This window comes from Silurus aristotelis (genome assembly GCF_946808225.1).
Source record: "Silurus aristotelis genome assembly, chromosome: 3".
Taxonomy (NCBI): Eukaryota; Metazoa; Chordata; class Actinopteri; order Siluriformes; family Siluridae; genus Silurus; species Silurus aristotelis.
In genome coordinates this window covers 2,387,666-2,403,718 of record NC_139576.1, presented here as the reverse complement: position 1 = coordinate 2,403,718, position 16,053 = coordinate 2,387,666, and the positions used below count along the sequence as shown (strand labels likewise).

The 16,053-nt window shown below is 45.0% G+C and overlaps 1 protein-coding gene across 4 annotated transcripts in view; it reads right to left on the bottom strand.

Annotated features, from left to right (window-relative positions):
* The window catches only part of LOC310723321 (uncharacterized protein), a 487,719-nt gene extending 478,113 nt beyond the window's left edge, over positions 1-9,606 (bottom strand). For 2 of the 4 annotated variants that reach the window (XM_083536146.1, XM_083536145.1), the window contains exon 1: positions 9,196-9,606. In XM_083536146.1, coding sequence (XP_083392272.1) covers positions 9,196-9,597 — 402 coding nt within the window. In that variant the 5' untranslated portion in view covers positions 9,598-9,606. The remainder of the gene's footprint in view (positions 1-9,195) is intronic. The other 2 variants (XM_083536148.1, XM_083536147.1) reach the window with 1 other exon arrangement.
* Positions 9,607-16,053: the final 6,447 nt, after the last annotated feature.

The following is a 16,053-nucleotide window of genomic DNA, read 5'->3' as shown; positions in this document are numbered from 1 at the left end:
GCCACTGAACATCTAGAAACAACGTTACGTTATACCCTAGATGATGTAGCTCCCCTTAAGACCAAAATGATCAGGGAGAAAAAATTAGCACAGTGGTATAATGATCATACGCGCACCTTAACACAAACCACTCGAAAATTAGAACGTAAATGGCGTCAAACAAAATTAACAGTATTTCAAATAGCATGGAAGGAGAGCCTCCTAAATTATAGAAAATCTCTTAGTGCTGCTAGATCAGCATATTTCTCCACCCTCATAGAAAATAACAAGCATAATCCTAGATTTTTATTCAGCACGGTAGCAAAATGAACAGGGAATAAAAGCACTGCACTCACATGCACACCATCAATAGGTAGTAATGATTTCATGAACTTTTTTAATAATAAAATTTAAAACATCAGGCAAGAAATCCAGACGGTTAATATAAATCCAAATTATTTTATAAGTAACCCTGTTGACAGCAGTGTAATTATAGCAGACAATCAACTACAAAGCTTCACTCCTATTCACGAGAATGACTTTATTTCATTAATCTCCTCATCAAAATCATCAACCTGCATTCTCGATCCCTTGCGTACAAGTTTCTTTAAACAGATAGCTCCACAGGTAATTGAACCTGTTTTAAAAATAATTAACTCTTCCATTAGCACTGGTTATGTACTTAAATCCTTCAAACTGGCAGTTATCCACCCCCTAATTAAGAAACCTGACCTTGACCCATGTCAGTTGTCCAACTACAGACCAATATCAAATCTCCCTTTTTTTTTTTCCAAAATTTTAGAAAAGGTTGTAGCACAGCAGTTCTGCTCACACCTACTTACGAATAATATTTTTGAAATGTATCAGTCAGGATTTCGGCCTCATCATAGCACAGAGACGGCGCTAGTTAAGGTGGTAAATGAAACTCTGTGGTGCTCTTCCTTGGCATGAAACCATACTGTTGCTCACAGATGATCACCTCTTCTCTCAGCCTGGCTTACACTACTCTTTCCCATAACTTCTTGGTGTGACTGATCAACTTAATTCCCCTGTAGTTACTGCAGGTCTGCACATCTCCCTTATGCTTAAAGATCGGTACCAGCACACTCCTTCTCCATTCCGCAAGACTCCTCTCACCTTCCAGAATCTTGTTAAACAATCTGGTTAAAAACTCCACTGCCATCTCTCCTAAACATCGCCATGCTTCTACCAGTATGTCATCTGGTCCAACCAACTTTTCACTCTTCATCCTCTTAATCGCTGCTCTCACTTCCTCCTTACTAATCCTATCCAATTCCTGCATCACTCCCTCCACCTTCTTAACACACTCTCCTCACTAGTCAACACATTTCCATCTCCATCCTTTATTGCTCTTACTTGCAGCACATCCTTCCCAGCTCGGTCCCTCTGCCTGGCCAATCGGTACAAATCCTTTTCTCCTTCCTTAGTGTTCAACCTCTCATACAGCTCCTCATATGCCTTTTCCTTGGCTTTGGCCACATCCCTCTTCGCATGCTGCCGCATCTCCTTGTACTCCTGCCTACTTTTCTATTCACCCTGTCGATCCCACTTCTGTTTTGTTAACCTCTTTCCCCTTATGCTCTCCTGCACTTTCTGATCCACAATCACGTCTCTTTGTCTTCTTTTCTATTTCCAGATGTTACACCAAGTACTTTTCTAGCTGCCTCCTCATCACTCCTGCAGTAGTTTCCCAATCATCCAGCACCTCTTCACCACCACCGAGCCCATGTCTGACCACTTCCCTGAACTTCACACTACAGTCTTCCTCCTTCAATTTCCACCATCTTATTATTCTTTCAGTCCTCACTCTCCTCCTCTTCTTCTGCACTCCCAAAACCATCCTACAGACCACCATCCGATGCTGTCTAGCTACACTGTCCCCCACCAACACCTTACAGTCTCCAATCTCCTTCAGTGGCATCTCCTACATAGAACATAATCCACCTGTGTGCACCTTCCTCCACTCTTACACGTCACTCTATGATCCTCCTTCTTCTTAAAATATGTATTCACCACTGCCATTTCCATCCTTTTAGCAAAATCCACCACTATCTGCCCTTCCACATTCCTCTCCTTAAAACCATACCTACCATCACCTCCTCATCACCTCTTTTCCCTTCACCTACATGCCCATTAAAGTCTGCCCCAATCACCAATCTTTCATTCCTAGGTACATCATCTACCACTTCATCTAATTCACTTCAGAATCTTTCCTTCTCCTCCATCTCACAGCCGACTTGTGGAGCATAGTCACTGATGACATTTATCATTATCCCATCAACTTCCAGCTTCACGTTCATCACCCTATCAGAAACTCTCTTCACCTCCACCTGGAGCGAAGCGACGCCCTCAGCAGAGACTGGAGGCGGAGAGATGCCCTCAGCGGAGACTGGAGGCGGAGAGATTTCCACCACGGAGGCCTGGAGCGGAGTCCTCAGCAGAGACTGGAGGTGGAGAGACGTCCAACACGGAGACCTGAAGCGAAGCAATGCCCTCAGCGGAGACTGAAAGCGGAGAGATGCCCTCAGCGGAGACTGGAGGTGGAGAGATTTCCACCACGGAGGCCTGGAGCGGAGCCCTCAGCGGAGACTGGAGGCGGAGAGACGTCCAACACAGTGTACTGGCACAGAGAGGTGTTCTCCAAGGAGACTGGGAGAGGAGCCACGTCCTCCAAGGAGAGCCGGAATGGCGTGACGTCCCTGGCAGCGACCAGAGGCTGAGCGATGTCCTCGGCAGAAACCGGAGGCAGGGAGACGCTTACGGTGAAGGACAGGGACCCAGCAGCACCCACAGCAGAGAGCAGAGGCCGGGCGACACCCTCGGTGGTGCTCAGGGGCAGAGTAACGCTTACCATGGAGGGCTGGAGCGGAGTGACGCCCACCAGGGAGGGCTGGAGCAGAGCGAAGTCACCCACAAAGACCTGGAGCGGAGTGATGTCGCCTGAGCAGGTCTGGATCGAAGAGGTGCCCATAACGGAAGTCAGGAGCATATCGGCTTCCCCCATGAAAGCCTGGAGCGGAGCCACATCCACCACAGGAACCCGGACCGGCATGACGACCTGGGTGTTAACCGGAGGCTGGGTGAAGCACTCAAAGAGGCTTACGAGCTGGAAGACCCCCTGGACGGAGACCGGTGGCAGGAAGACGTCCTTGGGGGAAACCAGACACTGAGCGATGCCTTCTGAGGGGTCCACAGGTGCAAAGTCACCTTGCCGTCGGAGGAGGAGCTCAGGGGAGAGACGTCACCTGGCAGGGAGCTCTAAGGCGTGACTTCACCTTCAGGAAGACCTTGAGGTGAGCTGTCGCATTCAGGGAGGCCTTGTGGCGATCCGTCGCTTTCCGAGAGGCTGTGAGGCGAGCTGTCGCCTTCATGGAGACTGTGAGGCGAGCCGTCGCCTTCTGAGAAGCCCGGGGTGGTGGTTTGATGTTCCTTTCGTGGCCAGGCGGCGGTTCGACGTTCCCTTTCGCGGCCAGGTGGTGGTTTAACATCTCTTTTGCGGCCCAGGAGCTGAGCTGAGTGCTCTTTCGGACTCTCTGGAGCGGAGAGGAGCTCTCGGGGACTCTCTGGAGCAGAGAGGAGCTCTCGGGGACGCTTTGGAGCAGAGAGGAGCTCACCTGGAGGTCCTGGAGTGGAGCGGAGCTCTCCTGGAGGTCCTGGGTGGAGCGGAGCTCTCCTTGAGGTCCTGGAGCAGAGCGGAGCTCTCCTTGAGGTCCTGGGGCGGAGTGGAGCTCTCCTGGGAAGCCCTGGAGCAGAACGGAGCTCTCCTGGAGGTCCTGGAGTGGAACGGAGCTCTCCTGGAGGTTCTGGGGCAGAGCGGAGCTCTCCTGGAAACCCTGGAGCGATATTGTCATTTTCCGTGTGGAACAGGGATGAACACGCCTCCACGTACCTGCCGACACTCCGTAGAAACACGACCTACTAAGCCCTGTTGCCGGAGAAGCGAGCAGGGAAATCCATGACATCAACAAGGGGGCGTGGCGTGGCCGAGCATGATCCGCAAGAAACGGCAGCGTAATTCTGTGTTTTTCCCGAGCGAATCCTCCCTCCAAGGTTCGGCTCGTGCCGGGACCACGGCAGTAATCCGATTATGTCATTTTTTATTTTATTTTTTCTCTTATATTGTCCTTATATTGCTTTTCAGGGGTCGGTTATTCTGTCATGTGGAGATATAGAGGTGGAAGCCGAAATACAAGCAAACAGAGTTTATTCACAAAAAAAGCAAAGCCTTTTTTTTTTTTTTCTGTTTCTGTGACTTGTTTTATGTTGTTGTATGTAGCACCTGGGTTCTGGAGGAACGTTGTTTCATTTCACTGTGTACTGCATCAGCTATATATGGTTAAAATGACAATAAAAGCTTCTTGACTTGACTTGACACACACACACGCACACACACACACACCATAAAAAGAACTCTATACTCATTCACAACACGAAGTATTGCTCAGAGTTTGCTGAAAGCCTGATGTATCAAACCTTGCTTGATTCACTTTGTTTGTCTTTTTTGATATCGGACTCCTGATTTCATCGTTTCTAATCTTTGTCTTGTCCTGTTGATGCGTTTGCACCCAGTCACGCTTCAGTGTGAGACATTTTTACACATATCCCTCCTACATTCTAGATAAGATCACTGTATTAATTAGGATTATGAGGAGTTATCTCATTACAAACATCAGTTGCAAACCTAGTTACAAATTGAACAGTAGGAGCGGACATCATACAATCTGGCAACCCTGAGCAGAAAAGGGTCCAATCAGGGGTTATATTAGTGCTTGGAGTTTAAAGGTCCAGCATATAATTAATTTCATGCCACTCTGTGTGTGTGTGTGTGTGTGTGTGTGTGTGTGTGTGTGTGTGTGTGTGTGTGTGTGTGTGTGTGTGTGTGTGTGTGTGTGTGTGTGTTCACACATACATATTAAGGATATCTGAAAGCGTTTCACAGACAAACTTGCTCATACACTGGTGTTGAGATGAGCATTCCAGAAACACCTCGAAAGACTTCAGGTATCTGTAATCATCATCTGCCAGGCTTTTGTTCTGAGCCGCCATTTTTTTCTGTGTTTCAGACAGACAGACAGACAGACAGTTATTATATTTAGTATGGAATAGAATTATATGATGAATACAGGTAGTGAAATATCTGTGTCCTAATAGTGTGAAGTAACATATGCCCGGATTCTGTTTGTTGACTTTAGGTCGGCTTTCAGTACAATAATTTCGGGAATTCTCCACTCCAAACTCCACTCCAAACTCCTAAACCTCACTATACCCCCTCCATCTGTCAATGGATGACCAGCTTCCTGACAGGCAGGAAACAACAGGTGAGACTGGGAGGTGTTACATACGGTATTCGGACAGTCAAGTCAAGTCAAGTCAAGTTTATTTGTATAGCGCTTTTCACAACAGACATTGTCTCAAAGCAGCTTTACAGAAAACAACAGTGAAGGTGAATGGTGTGCGTTTGTCCCTGATGAGCAGCCGTGGCGACAGTGGCAAGGAAAAACTCCCTTAGATGATATGAGGAAGAAACCTTGAGAGGAACCAGACTCAAAGGGGAACCCATCCTCATATGGGTGACATCAAAAGTTTGGTCATAAATCTTTCAACAATACAGAACAATTTGTGATCATCATAGATCCAGCATCAGCTTCTCCATGCCAGGGCCTTTAAACACTCGGCATCTACTTCTCCATGATCATCCATAGGTCCATAATCTTCACGAGGTGGGACGTGACTGGAGCTGGCCAAACCTCAGGAAGCCTCGGGATGGGGAGAGAAAGAGAAGCAGTGGAGAGGAATTAGCGTAGCTGCTGTTCATGATATTAACAGCACAAGTTGATAATGTGCATGTGATCAGATGTTCTGGAGCACAAGGTTGTGATGTGATGTGCGTGATGTGTGTTATGTGTAGGCTTTGCTAAAAAGATATGTTTTTAATCTACACTTAAACTGGGAGAGTGTATCTGAACCCCGAACACTGTCAGGAAGACTATTCCAGAGTTTAGGAGCTAAATGTGAAAATGCTCTACCGCCTTTAGTGGACTTTGCTATTCTAGGAACTACTAGAAGCCCAGAGTTTTGAGATCTCAGGGAGCGTGACGGATTGTAGCGTGTTAAGAGACTGGATAGATACATGGGAGCCAAACCATTTAGTGCTTTATAAGTGAGTAGCAGTAGTTTGTAGTCTATTCGAAACTTAATAGGAAGCCAATGTAGGGACGATAAGATTGGGGTTATATGATCGTATTTTCTTGACCTAGTAAGAACTCTTGCTGCGGCATTCTGAACTAACTGAAGCTTGTTTATTAATGATGCAGGACATCCACCTAGTAATGCATTACAGTAGTCTATTCTAGAGGTCATAAACGCATGGACGAGCTTCTCTGCATCAGATATAGATAACATATTTCTTAGCTTAGAAATATTTCTAAGGTGAAAGAAGGCTGTTTTTGTAACTTGATTGATGTGATTTTTAAAAGATAAGTTGCTGTCTAAAATAACTCCCAGGTCTTTTACCGTTGAACTAGTAGTTACAGAACAACCGTCTAAATGCAGGCTGAGATGCTGGAGCTTCTGTGTACTATTTTTTGGGCCGATGAGCAAAATCTCCGTTTTATCAGGATTTAATAGCAGAAAGTTATGGGTCATCCAATCTCTTATTTCTTCAACACACTCAGTTATGCGAGCTAATTGAGCTGTATCGCCTGGTTTGGATGAAATATATAGCTGGGTATCATCAGCATAACAATGGAAGCTAATTCCATGCCTTCTAATAATATTTCCTAATGGAAGCATGTATATTGTAAAAAGCAGGGGTCCCAGAACTGACCCTTGTGGCACGCCATAATTTACTAGCATTATCCTGGATAGCTCTCCATTTAAATCTACGAAATGGTAACGATTGGACAGGTAGGATTTAAACCAGCTTAATGCCTGTCCCTGAATACCGATGTAATTCTGTAAGCGATCGAGGAGAAGATCATGATCTATAGTGTCGAACGCAGCACTAAGATCTAGTAAAACTAATAGGGAGATGTAGCCTTGGTCTGAAGCTAAAAACAGGTCGTTAGTGATTTTAACTAGAGCAGTTTCTGTGCTATGATGGGGCCTAAAACCTGACTGAAACTCTTCAAAGATATTGTTCTCCTGCAAGTGGTTACATAACTGGGCAGCGACAATCTTTTCTAAAATCTTAGACATAAATGGGAGATTTGAAATTGGTCTGTAATTCGATAGCGTGTTTGGATCCAGATTAGGTTTTTTTTTGAGGGGCTTAATAACTGCTAACTTGAGGGATTTAGGGACATGACCTAACGATAGTGAGGAGTTAATAATATTTAAAAGAGGCTCACCAGCTGTATATAACACTTCCTTCAGTAGTTTAGTGGGAATTGGATCTAACTGACATGTTGTTGATTTAGCTTTCATAATAGCATCATACAGCTCTTCCTGTCCTATACATGTAAAACAGTGTAGTTGTGGGGTTGTAAGTACGATTGTGTCAGGAGATGCTGTCAGAGGTTGAACTGCCACAATTGTTTTTCGAATGTTATCTATTTTTTCAGTGAAGAAATTCATAAAGTCTTCACTACTAAACTGTGATGGAACACATTTTTCAGATCCCTGATTTGTTGTTAATTTAGCGACTGTACTGAAAAGGAACCTGGGATTGTTTTTGTTATTTTCTATGAGTTTGCTCAGGTGTTTAGCTCTAGCAGCTTTTAGCGCCTGTCTGTAGCTAAGCATACTGTCTTTATACGCAATTCTAAATACCTCCAATTTAGTTTTCCTCCATTTTCTCTCCAGATTACGTGTTGTTCTCTTTAGGGCATGCGTATGACTATTATACCAAGGTGCAGTTGCTTGTTCTCGAACCTTTTTTAACCGGATGGGGGCAACAGTGTCTAAAGTGCTAGTGAGGATAAGGTCTATGTTGTTCGCCATCTCATCAAGATGATCAGCATTTATGGGTTTAATGTGAAACTGAGATAAATCAGGCAGGTTATTTATGAATCTGTCCTTAGTGGTTGGAATAATAGTCCTACCAAGTCGATACCGTGGTGAAACACGGTTAATCTGCTCTACCGGTAGTGTGTACAGTAGGAGATAATGGTCTGTGATGTCATCATTCTGAGGTAAAATATTTATATCAGTGACGTCTGCTCCGTGGGATATTATTAAGTCTAGTGTGTGGTTAAAACGGTGGGTTGGTCTGGTGACGTTTTGTTTAACTCCAAAAGAGTTTAGTAAATCGACAAATGATAATCCTAGGGCATCGTTTTCATCATCTACATGAATATTAAAATCTCCTACAAGCAGCACTTTATCAAAGCTGATCAGGAGGTCTGAGAGAAAACAAGCAAACTCATGAAGAAAATCAGCGTAGGGTCCTGGGGGTCTGTACACGGTGACCAGAGCGAGTTTTCTATGCATCTCTGAAAGTGCAATTTTAAGAACGAGCACTTCAAATGATTTAAAGCTGAATCCTAATCTCTGACTAACATTAAGAGAAGCACTATAAATGGTTCCTACACCCCCCCCACGACCAGTCTGACGGGGCTCATGCTTATAAACATATCCTGACGGTGTAGACTCGTTTAGACCCATATAATCACCTGGTTTAATCCAGGTCTCAGTGAGACAGAGTGCATCGAGATTATTCTCTATGATCATCTCATTTACAATCAGTGCTTTGGGTGCAAGTGATCTAATGTTTAAAAGACCGAACTTTAGAACTTTGTTGTGTTTGTTTATCTGGCATTTTTCAGTTTTAACTGCAATAAGATTATTTCTGGATCTTGTGTATGTAATTCTTGGTTTTACTACCCGAGGAATAGATATGGTTTCTATAAACTGGGCTGTGTGTGAACTTGTAACTATTTGGTCTGTAGTATGCGTGTTCTTATAGTTGAAGATTTCTTGATGTCTTACCAGTCAGATGGTGTGTAGTATCCTAGAGATGTTATCTGATAGCACTGCTGCTCCAACTCTGCTGGGGTGCAGGCCATCAGGGCGGAAGAACCTAGGACGCTCCCAGAAACAGTTCCAGTTATTAACAAAGAGAAGTTTATGTTCTCGACACCATGACTGTAACCATTCATTTAGAGCTAAAAGTCTACTAAACTTCTCAGCCCCTCGCTGGTAAGTGGGAAGAGGTCCTGACACAATGATCCTCGTTGTGGGTGATGTGCTGCGTACCGTCTCCACCAGGATCCTGAAGTCCCTCTTTAAGATCTCCGTTTGCCGCAGCCTGGTGTCGTTTGATCCGGCATGGAGAACAACCGCTCCGAAGTTCTCCTTCAGGATCGCGGGTACCTGCGCAGCGACATCCAGAACACGAGCACCAGGAAAACAGCGAGTGTGCACCTTACCTTTAGCTCGGGTAGCGCGGACATGCCGGACGATGGAATCTCCGAGAATAACAGTGTCGCGTTCCGTCTCGCGGAGGGGGACGAAGCGGTTCTCGGTCGAGATCTCGAAGGCCGGTGGTGGAGGTGGAGACGTCCTCGATCGGGGCTTGGCTTGTCTCTTCCGCCGCGGTCGCATCCAGGGTCCATGTTGCACCGGTGCCGGAGTTGTAGGTGCGCTGGGCCTGGGCATAGAAGCACGCGGAGTCAGCAGTCAGCACTGGTGCTCCTCAGGGATGTGTCCTTTCCCCACTGCTATTCTCCCTTTATACGAATGACTGCACAACAAGTGACCCAAATGTCAACTTCCTGAAATTTGTAGATGACACCACGCTCATCTGACTCATCCAAGATGGTGACGAGTCTGCATATGAGCAGGAGGTGGAGCAGCTGGTACTATGGTGCAGTCAGAACAACCTTGATCTAAACACACTCAAAACTGTGGAGATGATAGTGGACTTTAGGAAACACTCTTCTACACTACTCCCCTTCACAATATCCAACAGCCCTGTGTCATCTGTGGAGAACTTAAAGTTTCTGGGCACTACCATTTTCCAAGACCTAAAATAGGAATGCAACATAAACTCGATTCTGAAAAAGGCCCAGCAGAGGATGTACTTTCTACGTCTATTAAGGAAGTACAGTCTGTTGATGCGGTTCTACACTGCAGTCATTGAATCTGTCCTGTGCTCATCAATCACCATCTGGTTTGGAGCAGCAACAAAACAGGACAGAAACAGACTGCAGAAAACCGTTAAAACAGCAGAAAAAATCATTGGTGCCCCCCTGCCCACTCTCCAGGACTTGTACCATACAAGAACCAGAAACTGGGCAGAAAAAATCATTAATGACCCTTCACACCCTGGACACAACATCTTCCAGCTCCTCCCTTCTGGCAGGCGCTACAGAACTGCCAGACACAGGAACAGTTTCTTTCCCCAAGCAATCACCCTCACTAACAACTGACCATAAATATATTTCCTGCTCATATCTATCTAAGAACTGCACAGAACTGTCAGCCATCACATTATCTGTATATGTTACACACACTATGAATGCTATATACTGTACAAAGTTCTATAGTAAACTCTCTAATCATACCTGACACACAATACTGTCATTTGCACTACTATGCACTCCCACACTTTATGTACATTACTGATCTGTATCCCTATTTATTACCCACACTAGATCTATTTTAAAACCAGTAGTATTAATTTATTATGGATATATTCCTGCTTCACTGTTATAATTAACCCACCTGTAAGTAAATGGATAACTGGGCGTCCAGCAAAGACCATAAATAATAATAAGAAAAATACCCACAACCATTTACCCTATTTTTCAGTGGCGAGAGGCGATAAGCGGAGGTGGAGAGAAAACTCATTTTTACTGTCACTCCTGTACACTACGTATCCCTAAACTTTAACATTTTAACTTTTTCATCTTTGCTTATCCTAATTTTCGTCACAGTCTTCGCTTTCTGGCTTCGCTTCGCCATCTAGCAGCGGCGTCTCGAGCTCGTACCAAAATTTTTTGCTCGCGTAACATAGCAAAAAAATCGACAGAGTGACCACTCGTACCTCGGAAAACTCGTACATTAATGCACTCGTAGGTCAAGGTACCACTGTAGTTGTGAAAGGAAGGAGGAAGACAGTAAACAATGACTTATTCGGTAGGATACTGTTTAGATACAAGCCGTTGGAGCGCGTTGAGTCTGGGTGAAGGGAAAGCTCGCTAACTCCAGTTACAACACAAATCATATAAGCACAGACATGTTTCCAAAACTCGTGTTTTTTTATTTTTCTTGGAAACAGCATTACAGGTTAGTCAAAGAAACTTAGAAATGAGCATCAGAAAATAATAAGGACATATTCCTCGGTCTTGAACACACGCAGTAATACCCGGAAGAATGCAGTGGCAGGCTATTCCCAAAATACCGCTATGCTTCTAAAGGAAGCGCAACATATTGCTTTTAGTGTCTTTCATTAAAGCCTGTGTAAAGTTCATTAGTTTCAGTGTAGACAATATACACTGCGGCTTATAGACAGGTGCGGCTTATTTGTGTTCAAAATAATTTATGTTAAAAATAAAAATCTTTGTCAAATTCAGTGGGTGGGGCTTATATATGGGTGCGCTTTATAGTCCGGAAATTACGGTAACTGTTATATTTATGAGGAAATAACAAGCATGAAACAAATAAATTCATAAATCAGGACTCACCTTTGGTATTTATTTTTACTGAACACTTCACTCACAGATCTTCTGCTCTTCTGTGTTCCTGCTCTTAAAGCTGCAGCCGTCGCCAATGTATATATATATGTATATATACAGTGAGGAAAATAAGTATTTGAACACCCTGCTATTTTGCAAGTTCTCCCACTTAGAAATCATGGAGGGGTCTGAAATTGTCATCGTAGGGGCATGTATTAAACTATTTATTTGTATGATACAGCTGCAAATAAGTATTTGAACACCTGTCTATCAGCTAGAATTCTGACCCTCAAAGACCTGTTAGTCTGGCTTTAAAATGTCCACCTCCACTACATTTATTATCCTGAATTAGATGCACCTGTTTGAGGTCATTAGCTGCATAAAGACACATGTCCACCCCATACAATCAGTAAGAATCCAACTACTAACATGGCCAAGACCAAAGAGCTGTCCAAAGACACTAGAGACAAAATTGTTCACCTCCACAAGGCTGGAAAGGGCTACGGGGAAATTGCCAAGCAGCTTGGTGAAAAAAGGTCCACTGTTGGAGCAATCATTAGAAAATGGAAGAAGCTAAACATGACTGTCAATCTCCCTCGGACTGGGGCTCCATGCAAGATCTCACCTCGTCTCAATGATCCTAAGGAAGGTGAGAAATCAGCCCAGAACTACACGGGAGGAGCTGGTCAATGACCTGAAAAGAGCTGGGACCACCGTTTCCAAGGTTACTGTTGGTAATACACTAAGACGTCATGGTTTGAAATCATGCATGGCACGGAAGGTTCCCCTGCTTAAACCAGCACACGTCCAGGCACGTCTTAAGTTTGCCAATGACCATTTGGATGATCCAGAGGAGTCATGGGAGAAAGTCATGTGGTCATATGAGACCAAAATAGAACTTTTGGGTCATAATTCCACTAAATGTGTTTGGAGGAAGAAGAATGATGAGTACCTTCCCAAGAAAACCATCCCTACTGTAAAGCATGGGGGTGGTAGCATCATGCTTTGGGGTTGGTTTTTTGCACATGGGACAGGGCGACTGCACTGTATTAAGGAGAAGATGACCGGGGCGACGTATTGCGAGATTTTGGGGAACAACCTCCTTCCCTCAGTTAGAGCATTGAAGATGGGTGGAGGCTGGGTCTTCCAACATGACAATGACCCGAAGCACACAGCCAGGATAACCAAGGAGTGGCTCTGTAAGAAGCATATCAAGGTTCTGGCGTGGTCTAGCCAGTCTCCAGACCTAAACCCAATAGAGAATCTTTGGAGGGAGCCGAAACTCCGTGTTTCTCAGCGACAGGCCAGAAACCTGACTGATCTAGAGAAGATCTGTGTGGAGGAGTGGGCCAAAATCCCTCCTGCAGTGTGTGCAAACCTGGTGAAAAACTACAGGAAACGTTTGACCTCTGTAATTGCAAACAAAGGCTACTGTACCAAATATTAACATTGACTTTCTCAGGTGTTTCAAATACTTATTTGCAGCTATATTATACAAATAAATAGTTAAAAAATCATATATTGTGATTTCTGGATTTTTATTTTTTAGATTATGTCTCTCACAGTGAACATGCACCTACGATGACAATTTCAGACCCCTCCATGATTTCTAAGTGGGAGAACTTGCAAAGTAGCAGGGTGTTCAAATACTTCTTTTCCTCACTGATATATATATATATATATATATATATATATATATAAAATCAAATCAAATCAAATTTTATTAATTACATACACATACATACAGGGTACGACATGTAGTGAAATGTTTTATACGATGGTCCGGCATGAGGGAATAGGATGGGGGAAAAGAAAAGGAGGCAGATAAATAAGTACAAGGTATACGAAAACTATATAAAATAAAATAAAAATAAATAAAATAAAATAAAAGAATATAAGGTATAAAGATATATAAAAAGATAATGTATGAAACAAATATACATATAAACAGTAAACAATGTGTAGTAAAAAATGTAAACAATAGGCAATTTGTGGTGGGTTGTCCATAAAGTGTCCGTGTGCGGTATGGTGTGGTGTAAGGGTCCCTAAAGTGTCCATGTGCAATATGGTGTGGTATGAATAAAATAAAAAGCGCACTGTGCTGTCTAAGTCCAGAGTTTAAAGTGTCGTGGTGCGAACGGTGAGATATGTTTAAAGTGATGTGGTGCGAAGGTGAATATATGTACAGAGAAGTGTGATGAGGATGGAGAGAGTGGGCCAGTTCTAGATCCTGGGTGTTTCCTGGTTTAAACACCGGATGGCCTGCGGGAAGAAGCTCCTCCTCATTCTCTCTGTGTTCGCTTTCATGGAGCGGAAGCGTTTTCCTGAACGCAACAGAGAAAAGAGTCCATTGTTGGGATGGCTGAGGTCCTTCATAATCTTCCTAGCACTTGTCAGCTGAACGCACCACCCTCTGGAGGGCTCGTCTGTCCTGCATGGTGCTGTTCCCGAACCAGGAAGTGATGCTACCCGTCAGGACGCTCTCAATGGTGCAAGTGTAGAAGGTCTTAAGCACCTGAGAGGGTAGTTTAAAGTCCCTTAAGCGTCTCAGATGGTACAGACGCTACCGGGCCTTCTTCACCAGGGTGTTGGTGTGACAGGATCAAGACAGATCCTGTGTGATGTTAACACCAAGGTACCGGAAACTGTCCACTCTCTCCACTGGGGTCCTGCTGATGTTTATAGGTTGGTATGACAACAGTGTCGTCAGCAAACTTGATGATGGTGGTGGAGTTGGATGTGGCCACACAGTCATGTGTGTACATTGAGTAAAGCAGGGGGCTCAGAACACAACCCTGGGGGGCGCCAGTGCTGAGGGTAAAGGTGGATGAGGTGTGTTTTCCCACCCGTACGGCTTGTGGTCTGTCTGTCAGGAAGTTAGAGATCCATTGACACAGCGGCTGGCTGAGTCCCAGGACCTCCAACTTAGAGGTGAGTGTGGAGGGAATTATGGTGTTAAATGCTGAACTGTAGTCCACAAACAACATCTTTGCATAATTCCCATTTCTTTGGTCCAGGTGGCTCATCGTGGTGTGGAGAAGATGAGCAATGGCGTCCTCAGTAGAGCGGTTCTGACGGTACGCAAACTGTAGTGGGTCCAGTGTGTCTGGTAGTGATGCAGTGATGAAGTCTCTGACCAGTCTCTCGAAGCACTTCATCACTACTGAGGTCAAGGCTACAGGGCGGTAGTCGTTAAGGCAGGCGGGCTGGGGTTTCTTCGGGACAGGAACAATGGTGGACTGTTTGAAACATGAGGGGACAACAGACTGTTCCAGTGAGAGGTTGAATATCTCCGTGAACACTGGTGCTAGCTGGTCAGCGCAGGCTTTCAGAACCCGGCCTGTGATGCCATCTGGTCCTGCTGCCTTCCTGGTGTTCACTCTCTTGAAAGCCCTCCTCACGTCATGCTCCGAGATGGTGAACGTGTTTACCTCTCCGGCTCTCTCGGCATGCACGCTGGTTGTGCCGCTAGTGTGCAGTCTGCAGGCTCGAAACGAGCGTAAAAGGTGTTTAGCTCGTCTGCCAGAGAAGCGTCCGCATTCACGATTCTAGAAGATGGTGTTTTATAGTCCGTTATTGTTCTTAGTCCCTGCCACAGGTTCCTAGAGCCACCATGTTGAAACTGTGACTCTAGTTTCCTCCAGTAGCGCCGCTTTGCTTCCTTCACCGCTCTGCGAACACTGTAAGACGCAGCCTTGTACTCGTCCATGTCCCCGGTGGCGAGCCCCGTGTTGTAGGCAGCGGAGCGGGATCTCAGAGCGTCGCGGATGGTTTTATCCACCCACGGCTTCTGGTTGGGAAACGTTCTGATGGTGGTTTTCTGCACTGTATCATCAGCTAGTTTCCCGATAAATCGCACAACCGCTTCCGTAAACATGTTGACATCATCAGAGCTGCGCCGGAACATGTCCCAGTCTGCGTCATCCAAAGCGTCCTGCAGAGCGGCCACCGATTGGTCAGTCCAGCGCGCGACCTCCCTCTGAACCGTAGCTTCCTGTTTCAGCCTTTGTTTGTAAACAGGCATGAGGAAGATGGCAGCATAGTCCGATTTCCCAAACGGTGGATGTGATTGTGCCTTGTAGCTGTTCTTGAATGGCGTGTAACAGTGGTCCAGTGTTCTTTCGCCCCTGGTAGGGCAGGTGATGTGCTGATGAAAGTTCGGTAGTGCGCGCTTGAGGTTGGCACTGTTGAAATCTCCGACCAGCATGGGTCCTGGTTTAAAAACGGCGAAAGGTGAGTGCATTGTACACCAATAGATATAAGCTATAACATATCTAATGATGTCCATCTTGTGTAGATGGAAGTGTAACTACTTAAATAAAAGTATAAAATAAACAAAAAAAGAGAAAACGTAGCCGGAGCAGTCGTGACGGCAGCCGACCTCACCGGTGCCATCTTGAATCCCGAAGTGAATAGAGTAGCTCTTTTCTACTGT